Source organism: Neomonachus schauinslandi, chromosome 2, assembly GCF_002201575.2.
Source record: "Neomonachus schauinslandi chromosome 2, ASM220157v2, whole genome shotgun sequence".
In the NCBI taxonomy this organism is placed as follows: Eukaryota; Metazoa; Chordata; class Mammalia; order Carnivora; family Phocidae; genus Neomonachus; species Neomonachus schauinslandi.
Genome location: NC_058404.1, coordinates 45,872,557 through 45,885,732, shown reverse-complemented (window position 1 = coordinate 45,885,732; position 13,176 = coordinate 45,872,557). Strand labels below are relative to the sequence as shown.

The 13,176-nt window shown below is 37.0% G+C and overlaps 1 protein-coding gene across 1 annotated transcript in view; it reads right to left on the bottom strand.

Annotated features, from left to right (window-relative positions):
- The window catches only part of ADAM7 (ADAM metallopeptidase domain 7), a 108,516-nt gene extending 95,593 nt beyond the window's left edge, over positions 1-12,923 (bottom strand). The window contains exons 1-3 of the mRNA XM_021698760.1: positions 12,872-12,923; positions 10,722-10,825; positions 6,328-6,404 (exon numbers count right to left, since the gene is read on the bottom strand). Of these exons, the coding sequence (XP_021554435.1) occupies positions 6,328-6,404; positions 10,722-10,825; positions 12,872-12,923 (233 nt within the window). The remainder of the gene's footprint in view (positions 1-6,327; positions 6,405-10,721; positions 10,826-12,871) is intronic.
- Positions 12,924-13,176: the final 253 nt, after the last annotated feature.

Genomic DNA, 13,176 nt, shown 5'->3' with positions numbered 1-13,176 from the left:
TAGAAATACAGAATAATATCCATCATTAACATGGTTTCAAAAACCCTTAACAAAATATCAGTAAACTGAATACAACAAAGAGTTTTTCCCTAGGGGTGCAAGGATGGTTTGACATTCACAAATCAATTTGTGAAATTACCATATGGACATTTCAATAGTTGTAGACAAAACACTTTCAGCAAATTTCTCAGGGAACTATCTTAATCTAATAAAGTAAACCAATGACAATTCTACTGGCAATATCATATTAAACTTCAATTTTGAATACTTTCCCCATAAAATCAGAAATAATGAAAGGTTGCCAACTCTCACTACTTCTGTTCAAGTTGTACTGGAGTTCTTAGTCATTGCAACAAGGTATAGAAACAGGAGGAATAATGACTAGGAAGAAAGAACTAAAACTGTCAATATTTGCTGAGGAAAATCTCTAAGTAATCTATTAAACAATCAATAACTTCATAGATGAAGCCCTCTTAATAGAAAAATAAAATAATGAAAAGGAATTCTGCTTACAAGAGTCCACAGACATTAAATATGTAGAAATAAATTAAACAAAAGACATGTGAGAGCTCTACACTATAGATCACAAAACATTGTTGGTAGAAATTAGAGAAGACCTAAATAAATATAGAGATGGAACATGAAGAATTTTAATGTTACTGATATCAATTATCTCCAAATTGATGTACACATTCAATAAAATCCCAAACAAAATTCCAGGGCTTTTTAAAAAATAAAATTAATGAACCGATTCTATATTTTAGAAAAATGGAAAGGATTTTTTTTTTTAATTTCTGAAAAAGAAGAACAAAATTGGAGAGGTTACCCAAACTGGCTAAGACTTACTGTAAAGCTGCAGTAACCAAGATAATGTGGTCATGGCTTAAGGACTGAAACATAGATGATTAGGATAGAACAGAGAGCCCAGGAATAGTCATTTGATTTTGGTCAAAGGTGTGAGAGCAATCCAATTCAGGAAAGGCAATGCAACAAAATGGGTTGGGCTATGCATTTGAAAGAAAAGAACCTTGACCTTCCTGCAAATTACACACACACACACACACATGCACACACATGCACACACACACATTCAAGGTGATAACAGACCAAAAGTAAAAGCCAAAACAATAAAGACTATAGAAGATAGCTCCTAGAAAGCAATTAACTCAAAGGGAAAATTTGATAAATAAAAATTGTTTTCAATTATAAATTTTTACTCTTTAAAAGACACAATTAAGAAAATGTGTCACATACTGGAAGAAACCATTAGCAGGAAACATATTTGACAAAGAAAATATATAACAAACAAATATATAAAGAAATATATATGATAAAGAGCTGGTCTTCAAGATATAAAAAAGATGTTCTCCAACTTGATAAAGGACAAATAACCCAATTAAAAATTAGTAAATATTTATGAGCAACTATATGCCAGCAAATTAGATAATCTGGAAGAAATGGATGCATTCCTAGAGATGTATCAACTACCAAAACTGAACCAGGAAGAAATGGAAAACCTGAACAGACTTATAACCACTAAGGAAACTGAAGCAGTCATCAAAAATCTCCCAACAAACAAAAGCCCAGGGCCAGATGCCTTCCCAGGGGAATTCTACCAAACATTTCAAGAAGAATTAATACCTATTCTTCTGAAACTGTTCCAAAATGTAGAAATGGAAGGAAAACTTCCAAACTAGTTTTTTGAGACCACAATTACCTTGATCCCCAAACCAGACAAAGACCCCATTTAAAAAGAGAATTACAGATCAACATCCCTGATGAACATGGATGCAAAAATTCTCACCAAAATACTAGCCAATAGGATCCAACAGTACATTAAAAGGATTATTCACCACGACCAAGTGGGATTTATCCCTGGGCTGCAAGGTTGGTTCAACATCTGCAAATCAATCAATGTGATACAATATATTAATAAAAGAAAGAACAAGAATCATATGATCCTCTCAATAGATGCAGAAAAAGCATTTGACAAAGTACAGCATCCTTTCTTGATCAAAACTCTTCAGAGTATAGGCATAGAGGGTACATACTCAATATCATAAAAGCCATCTATGAAAAACCTACAGCAAATATCATTCTCAATGGGGAAAAACTGAGAGCTTTCCCCCTAAGGTCAGGAACACAGCAGGGATGTCCACTATCACCACTGCTATTCAACATAGTATTAAAAGTCCTAGCCACAGCAATCAGACAACAAAAAGAAATCAAAGGCATCCAAATCAGCAAAGAAGAAGTCAAACTCTCACTGTTTGCAGATGATATGATACTTTATGTGGAAAACCCAAAAGACTCCACCCCAAAACTGCTAGAACTCATACAGGAATTCAGTCAAGTGGCAGGATATAAAATCAATGCACAGGAATCAGTGGCATTCCTATACACCCACAACAAGACAGAAGAAAGAGAAATGAAGGAGTCGATCCCATTTACAATTGCACCCAAAACCATAAGATACCTAGGAATAAATCTAACCAAAGAGGCAAAGAATCTGTACTCAGAAAACTATAAAATATTCATGAAAGAAATTGAGGAAGACACAAAGAAATGGAAAAACGTTCCATGCTCATGGATTGGAAGAACAACTATTGGGAAGATGTCAATGCTACGTAGAGCAATCTACACATTCAATGCAATCCCCATCAAAATACCATCCACTTTTTTCAAAGAAATGGAACAAATAATCTTAAAATTTGTATGGAACCAGAAAAGACCTCAAATAGCCAGAGGAATGTTGAAAAAGAAAAGCAAAGCTGGCGGCATCACAATTCCGGACTTCAAGCTCTATTACAAAGCTGTCTTCATCAAGACAGTATGGTACTGGCACAAAAACAGACACATAGATCAATGGAACAGAATAGAGAGCCCAGAAATGGACCCTCAACTCTATGGTCAACTCATCTTTGACAAAGCAGGAAAGAATGTCCAATGGAAAAAAGACAGTCTCTTCAACAAATGGTGTTGGGAAATTTAGACAGCCACATGCAGAAAAATGAAACTGGACCATTTCCTTACACCACACACAAAAATAGACTCCAAATGCTTGAAAGACCTCAATGTGAGACAGGAGTCCATCAAAATCCTAAAGGAGAACCCAGGCAGCAACCTCTTTGACCTCAGCTGAAGCAACTTCTTCCTAGAAACATCGCCAAAGGCAAGGGAAGCAAGGGCAAAAATGAACTATTGGGACTTCATCAAGATAAAAAGCTTTTGCAAAGTAAAGGAAACAGTCAACAAAACCAAAAGACAACTGACAGAATGGGAGAAGATATTTGCAAATGACATATCAGATAAAGGGCTAGTATCCAAAATCTATAAAGAACTTCTTAAACTCAACACCCAAAGAACAAATAATCCAATCAAGAAATGGGCAGAAGACATGAACAGACATTTCTGCAAAGAAGACATCCAAATGGCCAACAGACACAGGAAAAAGTGTTCAACATCGCTTAGCATCAGGGAAATCCAAATCAAAACCTCAATGAGATACCACCTCACACCAGTCAGAATGGCTAAAATTAACAAGTCAGGAAATGACAGTTGTTGGCGGGGATGCAGAGAAAGGGGAATCCTCCTACACTGTTGGTGGGAATGCAAGCTGGTGCAGCCACTCTGGAAAACAGTATGGAGGTTCCTCAAAAAGTTGAAAATAGAGCTACCATATGATCCAGCAATTGCACTACTGGGTATTTACCCCAAAGATAGAAATGTAGGGATCTGAAGGGGTATGTGCACCCGATGTTTATAGCAGCAAGGTCCACAATAGCCAAACTGTGGAAAGAACCAAGATGTCCATCGACAGATGAATGGATAAAGAAGATGTGGCATATATATACGATGGAATATTATGCAGCCATCAAAAGGAATGAGATCTTGCCATTTGCAACAACGTGGATGGAACTGGAGGGTGTTATGCTGAGCAAAATAAGTCAATCAGAGAAAGACATGTATCATATGACCTCAGTGATATGAGGAATTCTTAATCTCAGGAAACAAACGGAGGGTTGCTGGAGTGGTGGGGGGTGGGAGGGATGGGGTGGCTGGGTGATAGACATTGGGGAGGGTATGTGCTATGGTGAGCACTGTGTATTCTGCAAGAGTGTTGAATCTCAGATCTGTACCTCTGAAACAAATAATGCAATATATGTTAAGAAAAAAAAAAGAAGAAGAAGATAGCAGGAGGGGAAGAATGAAGGGGGGGAAATCAGAGGGGGAGATCAACCATGAGAGACGATGGACTCTGAAAAACAAACTGAGGGTGGTAGAGGGGAGGGGGCTGGGAGGATGGGTTAGCCTGGTGATGGGTATTAAAGAGGGCACGTTCTGCATGGAGCACTGGGTGTTATGCACAAACAATGAATCATGGAACACTACATCAAAAACTAATGATGTAATGTATGGTGATTAACATAACAATAAAAATTTAAAAAATAAAAAAAAATTAATGAACATTCATATAAGGTTTGTCCATTTCATTGTATAAAAATTTTCATGAGAAGAAAAATGTAAATAAATATTAAATTCTAACAATATGCTTGTTAAAGTATGTGTGGAAAGTATACTGTCTGCAATGTAATTTGAAATGCATAAAAATAAGATGATGGATGGATGGATGGATAGACAAAAAAATATGATATAATAATGTTAATGGGTCTAAGTGTCTATGTATATCTTGTTGGGATTATGGGTGTATATGTATATTAATGAGTATATGAATATTCACTATAAAATTCAACTTTCTCTTTGTATAAAATTTTGTATAATAAACTGTTGGTAAAAGTGAAACAGATACAACAGGTAAATAAAATACAATCATTTCTGTACTTATCTTGAAATAGCATATGTACAACTTTTGGTAAAGTAATTGGTTGTATAATACATTCTAAATTAATGTATCTTTTGCCTCATACATACATACAAATGTAACTTATCACCTATTAATAGATTTACTATAGTGAAAACAAAGGTGACCCAATCACTGTTTCCACTGGATGAATAAAAATGAAACTCATAGGGTATGGAAAGAAGGGGTTACAGAAACAAGACAAAAATCTAAATTAACGAGATCAAGTTTCAGTTTGTTAATCATAAGATATGAAAACATCTGAATAAATAATATTCCCAGATTTGGGAGACTCCATGATATGCACTAAATTCACTTACTTCATGTTGCTGAGGTGACAAGGGTAATGTTGCCCTTCGGAGGTATCAATATCAGATCAAACTGCATTGTATGTCTACAATTCTAAAATATACCACTCCAGGCTGATTAACAGAATTAAATGATAGCTAATATAATAAGATTGGCTCTGAGGCATAGGCAGCATGGGGTAATTTCGAAAGCAGGCAGATCTGATTTAGAGAATCAGCACCATCATCTGCATTGTGATCCTGACAAGTTTTTACTTCAGTGAACTTAATGATTCTTCCTCAGTAAAACAACATCGGCTTCGTATGGATATTGTGGGTATTAAGAGAGAACTTTGAGGAAAGGCACATAAAAATTGTTCAATAGATGTTAGCCTTCTTCCATCCTGAGAATGTATGCAGAGTCTGAATAAATTATCAATATAATTGTTATTAGATTAATTATATTTCTGTACATTTGTCCAACAGGCAACTCCAGAGTAGAAGAAAAAATGTTTGCTTCTTTGTTTGTTTTATATTTTTTGTTGCTGTTTTTACCTAATAGGCCAGAGTCTAAATTCTTTAATAGAGTTATCCTTCCACGTTTTTTAGCTTTTGACAATTCTTTATGATTTTAATGTTTAGGGCTGGGATGCAGGACTATTGTGCGTAGGAATGGCCCAAAGGAAAACAATGGAAATTCAGCAATAACAATACAGAGGTTGTGGAGAAAGCTAATGAAGAAATTAAAGGCATTAGAATTATTCAGCTGACACAAGATAGCTTGATGAGGTAAATTCTTCCCCATTCTTATTCTCCAACAGAACTTGGTTTGCTACCTATTTTAAAAAAGTTAGCAGTCACTCTAAAAACCATGTTTTTCAAATTTCCTTTGTTCTACTGACTCACAGAGAAGTAATGTATTAACTCTCTTCTTAGAGTGAGTGTATGAAGCTCAAAGGGCTCCAAATACCCAAAATAGAGGGTAACTCAGGACCTGAAGGGCAGTGTCTGTAATTGTTAAGATGTTGAAATGTGATGGGCTTATATTAGAAGAGTAGGAATTCAGTCTATATATAGGTAACAATAACTTGATGAAGTCACTTCATTGGCAGTTTTTACAAAAACTGGGATACTACAGACCAATAAATCTATAAGGTATTGAATTATAATACAACTTACCTTGATCTTAAAAGGTGAAGTATTAAGGTTTTTCTAGTTAGCTTTAGTTCATACAGCAATTCTTCTTCATATGTTTCCTGCAAAACAGTACCCATCATGTGACTTAAATGTGTGCTCATTTAGTGTGTGTTAGGGTGGGGAGTGGGGTGGGTGCAGGGGGAAATTAGACTTTCAGTCTACCCAGCAGTCAAGCAGTCCAGCCAGGCAAAATGATAAATATGGATTAGGCTGAAATTATGAGAGCCAATATATGGAGGATTTTGCTTGTAAGTTATTTTTTTTATTAAATTTTTTGATGGGCATTTTTTCTAGTTATAAAATAAAATGAAATGAAAATATATATATTCTCTCCTCATCCAGAGATAACAAGTTATTGTATGTCCTTGCAATTCTGCACCCCACCCACAGATCTTTTGTTTATGTATCTTTTAACAGTTTGGGGTGTATTGTTTTGTAGTTTACTTTTTCACATAAAAATAAATCATGACCATGAACATTTTCCTATTCCAATAAATGTTCCTTTATAGATGTATTTTATGGCTGAAAATCACAATGTGAATTTATTTAACCTATATCCAGATCAGAAATTTGATTTGGGGCATTCACTCTAATTAGACATCATTTCTTTGTTGGCAACATGGAAAAAAATGTTTGATAAATGCTGCAAGATAACCCTGAAGAAAGGAAGCACAAAGTTAGAATTTCACTAGAAATTTATAGTGGTTCTTATTTTCTTGCCTTTCATATTAACATTAATGAAATGATAACTTATTGTGACAAACTTTTCTTTAATGACCATTGGAAGTGATATTTTTCTTCTGTTTAGTTTGTTGTTTACATATTTGTATGTGAATTCCTAACTTATGTCCTTTAAATATTTTCTTTTCTGGTATTTTATTTCTTTGTGATTCACAAGAATTATTTATTTAAGGATTCAGTTACTGGTCATTCATCTAGCACATTTCTTTAGTTTATTGTTCACCCATGTATTCAATAGCTGTTATTTCAGGCACAGTGATAGTATGGAAAATACAATGGTGCACAAGATAAAGGTCACACCCATATGGAAACCACAGCTTGGCAAGAAGAAAATCAATCAAATGTAATTGAGTATTATAAGCATCATAATAGGAGAAATGCAGTGCCTGTGTGAGGGAGGAATCAGGGGCAGAGAACAGAGCATGCAAATGCCCTGAGGTATGAAGGAGCTCGACATGTTTGAGAAACCCAGATAAGTTCAAGGTGGCTGGAGAATCAAGTGTAAGTTGAGAAATGAAAGGTAGGAAGGAGCCAAATCATGTACAGACTAGTTAGTCACTTAAGAAGATTTGGACCTTATCCTAAGAGCAAAAAGAAGAAAAAGGTTTAGGCAAAAAATGCAGAAGTAAGTATGGTATTTTAGATGGCTTACTTATTACAGATAATGGATCAGCAAAAATCACAACTGTAGGCAGGAAAAGCATTTAAAGACTGTTGATGGGATATAGGTCACTTGGGCAGGGGACTGGCAGCAGGGAAAAAGGACAGTAGATAATTTCAAAGGATATTTACATGTTAGAATGCATGAAGTTTAGTGATTTTTTTGATGGAGGAGGCAGAAGAGAGGAGTAAAGAATTCCCTTAGGGGGCACCTGGGTGGCTCAGTCAGTTCAGCATCCCACTTTTGACTTTGGCTCAGGTCATGATCTAGTTGTGAGATTGAGCCCCATGTCTGGCTCTGCAGTAGGCATGGAGGCTGCTTAGGATTCTCTCTCTCCCTTTCCGCCCCCACCTCTCTCTCTCTCTCTCTCAAAAAAAAAAAAAAAAAAAAGAATTCCCTCAGGCTTCTGGTTTGTTTAAACTATGCTGTTGAAAGGAGGGTCTTCTGAAGAAGGGCAACTTTGAGGGAGGGAGAGGAGAGTTTTGTGTTTGTTGAATGTGAGTTGTGCATTAGGGCATTTGTTGACTGCAAGTTTAACATAAAAGTGGGACTTCATTATAAACACATAATTCACAGTGGGCAGGCAAGAATCTAGGTGTTTACTTGGATAAGAAGGGTTGAATCTCGTTTACGACATGATGAACTTACATGCAGGTGTGTGTGAATAACAGTGGTATAATGGGACTTTGTAAAATTTGAATGTGTGATTATGGGTTTCATATTAGCTAATATTCAGACACTTGTTAATATTGTCAAATGTAACATTCTTGTTAATCGTGTCATTAATATTGTTTTTATATAAACAGAATTTTTAACTTTATGTTTTATTTTAGAATTTTATTTAATTTTAAAATTTGTTTTTATTTAGAATCATTTTAGATTTAGAGAAAAGTTGGAAAGATAATACAGAGCGTTCCCATGTACCCCACAACTCAGAGTTCCATATTGTTAACATCTTACATTACTATGGTGTACTTGTCACATCTCATGAACCAAGATTGACATTATCAATTAGAGTATACACTTATCCAGATTTCCTTAGTTTTTGTCTAATGTCTTTTCACTGTCTTAGGATCCAATCCAGGAAACCACATTACATTTAGTTGTCATGCCTCCTTAGACTCTTCTACACTATGACAATTTCTCAGACTTCCCTTCTTTTTTGACAATCTTGACAGTTTTAAGGAGTACTGATCAAGTATTTTATAGGTTCCTCCTTAATTAAGTTTTTTCCAATATTTTTCTCATTCCCAGCCTGGAATTGTGGATATTTGAGAGAAAACAACAAAATAAAGTGCCATTTTCAACATATCATATTAAGAGTACATACTATCAACATGACTTATTATTAATGATGATTACTGGTTACCTGGCTGAGGTAGCATTAGTCAGCCTTTCTCCACTGTAAGGTTACACTCTTCCACATTCTACTGGTCCCCTCTTTCACATTCTACTCTTTGGAAGGGTCTATGCACAGGCCGTGCTTAAAGGGTGGGGAGTTATGCTCCACCTTCTGGGAAGGGGAGGGTCTATGTCAATTTTTTAATTCTTATGTATGGGAGATTTGTCTATTCTCCCCCATTTATTTATTTATTCAATTATTTATACCAGTATGAGTTCATAGATATTAATTTATACTTTATTATAGTCCTAAACTACATTATTAATTTTGTTGCTCAAATTGTCCCTTCTTTGGCTATTGGGAGCTCCTTCATTTGGCTCCTTTGTTCTTTTGACATACTCCCATCAATGCAAGTTTGGGTTGTTTGCTTGAGAACTTCCTTACTTTCTGGTAGTATAAGATGCTCCAAATTCATCTTGTATATTTCCTGCCCCAGTCAAGACTCATCTTGTATATTCATAATGGAACTGATGTCTTGATTTGCACAATGGTGATAGAGGGCTGGTTTTGCCTTCTTAGATGAGTACCGAACTTCAACCAATAAAAGTTTTTTTTTAACTGAAGTATAGTTGATATACAATGTTATATTAATAAAAAGTTTAAGAAGGAATAAAGGATAAAGGAATTGGAGATCAAGAGAAAACATTATTTGTAAGGAGATTATCACAGAAAAATGGTTAGACATTATCTCCAAATGGCAGCAGATGAAGAGTTGCTTTTTCATTATCTTAAGCCATGGGAAAGACATCTCAGTGGGATAATTTGGAAAGTTGAAATGTGTCTTCCTTATGACTGAGGAACCTAACAAATGAGAGCCTGGAAGGCTGTTTCCCCTAATGGTGGAGGGAAGAAAAGTGGTTGCATTGGGAAAAATTTGCCCTCTCAAAGAGTATGGGAGCAAAGTGACAATCAGTATTCTCCATGGACCAAGTTGGAAAGCTCAGGCGCAAAATGCAAGTGCCTGGTAATAAACATCTAAGAACAGTCCCTGAATGTGTTCTATAGTAGTGGAATTGAAAATTACCTTATTTTGAAGCTTTTTCCTATTATATGTATTACATATTGTCTGCATAAATATTTGTTTCTTTTGAAAATAAAATTGTAAATGTTTACACTTTAACACCTGAATAAACACTATTCTAAACAACAGGCCAAATGTGTTCCTGTGAAAGTTGTCCAGCTTTGCTGCCGAATATGTAAGGCAAGTAAACCTGCATATTACATCACTGGGAAAGAAAATGCCCAGAGATTATATTCCATAGGCACCAGCTCAGAACAAATGAGGTTGCCTTAAATCAGCCTGGAAAGCTGTTAGTGAAAATCCTCACATGAACTGGAAAGTTTTATATGGCACCCTCTAATTTTACTCCATCTTGTTTCCTAAGCCATCAAAAGGGTGCTTCCTCCCCAACCTCCCCCTCCCGCCCCACCCCAAGTGCATGCTGTAAACTGAGTGAGAGTTCTCAGAAAATTTGAGACTCTTCTCTTGTTTGCTTCTGACTGGAGCCAGAGGTTGCTTTCTACATATCTTGTGAAAATAATACATCATATTTATTAAATCAAAACCTGTACCTGTATGTCATAATCATGGATGTGCCAAACATTTCGCTTCTGCATCCGAGGAAGCCTTTTCGGATAAACCACTTCTTGACCTTCTACTCCAAGGATTACCTTTTCTAAAAGGAAACATTTAAGGGAGAAAATACATCTGGCATTAACATTCACACACAGTGACTGGATAACAATTATTCTCATAGGGTTCATGTACAGCCATGATTGGCAGCCATGTACAACATCATTATGAAGTAGCACCCCTACGTAACAGCTAAGGAAACTGAGACTGATATATATATATATTTTTTAAGATTTTATTTATTTGCGAGAGAGAGAATGAGAGACAGAGAGCATGAGAGGGAGGAGGGTCAGAGGGAGAAGCAGACTCCCTGCTGAGCAGGGAGCCCGATGCGGGACTCGATCCCGGGATTCCGGGATCATGACCTGAGCCAAAGGCAGACGCTTAATAACTGAGCCACCCAGGCGCCCCTGTCCATTCACTGTTGATGGACGGTGGTTGTTTCCACCTTTTGGCTATTACGAATAGTGCTGCTATGAATATTTGTATACAAGTTTTTGTTTGAACATCTGTTTTCAATTCTCTTGGCTATATAAATAGGAGTGGAATTGCTGGGTCACGTGGCAATTCTATGTTTATCTTTTTGAGGAATTGCCAAACTGTTCTCCAAAACGGCTGCTCCATTTTACATTCCCACGAGCAAAGTATGGAGGTTCCAATTTCTCCGCATCTTTGCCAACACCTACTTTTTCCCCCGCTTAAAAAAAATCCTAGCCATCCTAGTGTGTGCAAAGTGGTATTTCATTAAAGTTTTGATTTGTGTTTTCCCTGGTGACTAATGATGTTGAACATCTTTTCAGGTGTCATTGAGCATTTGCATGTCTTCTTTTTTTTTTTTTAAGATTTTATTTATTTATTTGAGAGAGAGAATGAGAGACAGAGAGCACGAGAGGGAAGCGGGTCAGAGGGAGAAGCAGACCCCCCGCTGAGCAGGGAGCCCAGGTCAGAGGGAGAAGCAGACCCCCCGCTGAGCAGGGAGCCCGATGTGGGACTCGATCCCGGGACTCCAGGATCATGACCCGAGCCGAAGGCAGTCGCTTAACCCACTGAGCCACCCAGGCGCCCGAGACTGATATTTCCAAATGAGGAAGATGTAAGCAAAATTGGAAAACAGGGGGCGCCTGGGTGGCTCAGTGGGTTAAGCGGCTGCCTTCGGCTGGGGTCATGATCCCAGGGTCCTGGGATCGAGCTCTGCGTCGGGCTCCCTGCTCAGCGGAGAGCCTGCTTCTCCCTTTCCCTCTGCCTGCCACTCTGCCTACTTGTGCTATCTATCTGTCAAATAAAGAATTTAAAAAAATCTAAAAAAAAAAAAATTGGAAAACAGGCCAAAAAAATTAGGTCTTTAGCTTCTTCCAGCTTTCCACTTTGTCCTGCAGTTACCACCTTCATCATCTTAATCTCCTCATGCCTGTCTCTGGATTCTGCCACCTGCCAAAACCTGCACTGGAAGGGATTGTTTCAGTGTAAATTATTGATTTTATCTCCCAGGTACATTTGTATTTGACATCTTAACTCTCCTAGCTAAATACAAGACTCTCCCTTGTTAAAAGGATTTAGGTACTCTTGAATCAGTGCTTCTTCACAAGTGATGGTTATCTGGGGGTGAGCCCTGCTCATCTCACTGAAGAGTGATATAGAACAAAGACCATAGGATTTTAGAATCTGCTATTATTTGAGTCAAAATTTTACCAGTTTATTAGCAGTATGGCCATAAATACTGTATCTATTCTCTCTCATCTGTAGATATTATTCTCAATTACTTTATAAAGTGGAGATAGTAAGATTATACACATACTAATGTACACAGTGGCTCATGGCTAGCGCAGTGTCTCTATGCTGCAGATACTCAGAAATGTCCACTCCTTCTTCCTTCTCACCGTAAATCAGAGTGAGTAAGACCGCTAAAGTATTTCATAGAATCATAGAATCTCAATATTAGCCATAACTAGTCCAAGTCCTATACTATGTCCTAGCAAAATCATCAATGGGTTTTAATGTCTTTTATCATTTATCATTTAAACTGTGTGACTAAAGAGACATTACCTCATAGCCTTAGTAAGGAAACCCTGACAAAAAGATTAGGACATACCTTTAATCCAAGAAATGAGTACGATCATGAAAAGCAAACTCCTGGGAAACATTCTGAATGATTCTGGTGGGAGAAGGGGCACAGGTGCTTGAGAAAAGATGTGTGTGGCTCTCTGCCCTTGCTTCCACAGCAGGGTCAAAGAATCCAACAGATAGATAGGCAGTTTTGATCTAGCACAAGGAAGTGTTCCTTGCTTGTGTTGCATCATTTGTGAGGTGCTTGAGGCTAAAACCTGGAGGGTGGACATCATGTACCAATTAAAGGCACCACTGACGTGCTGTGGTGGAGGTGGGCTGGGCAGAGAT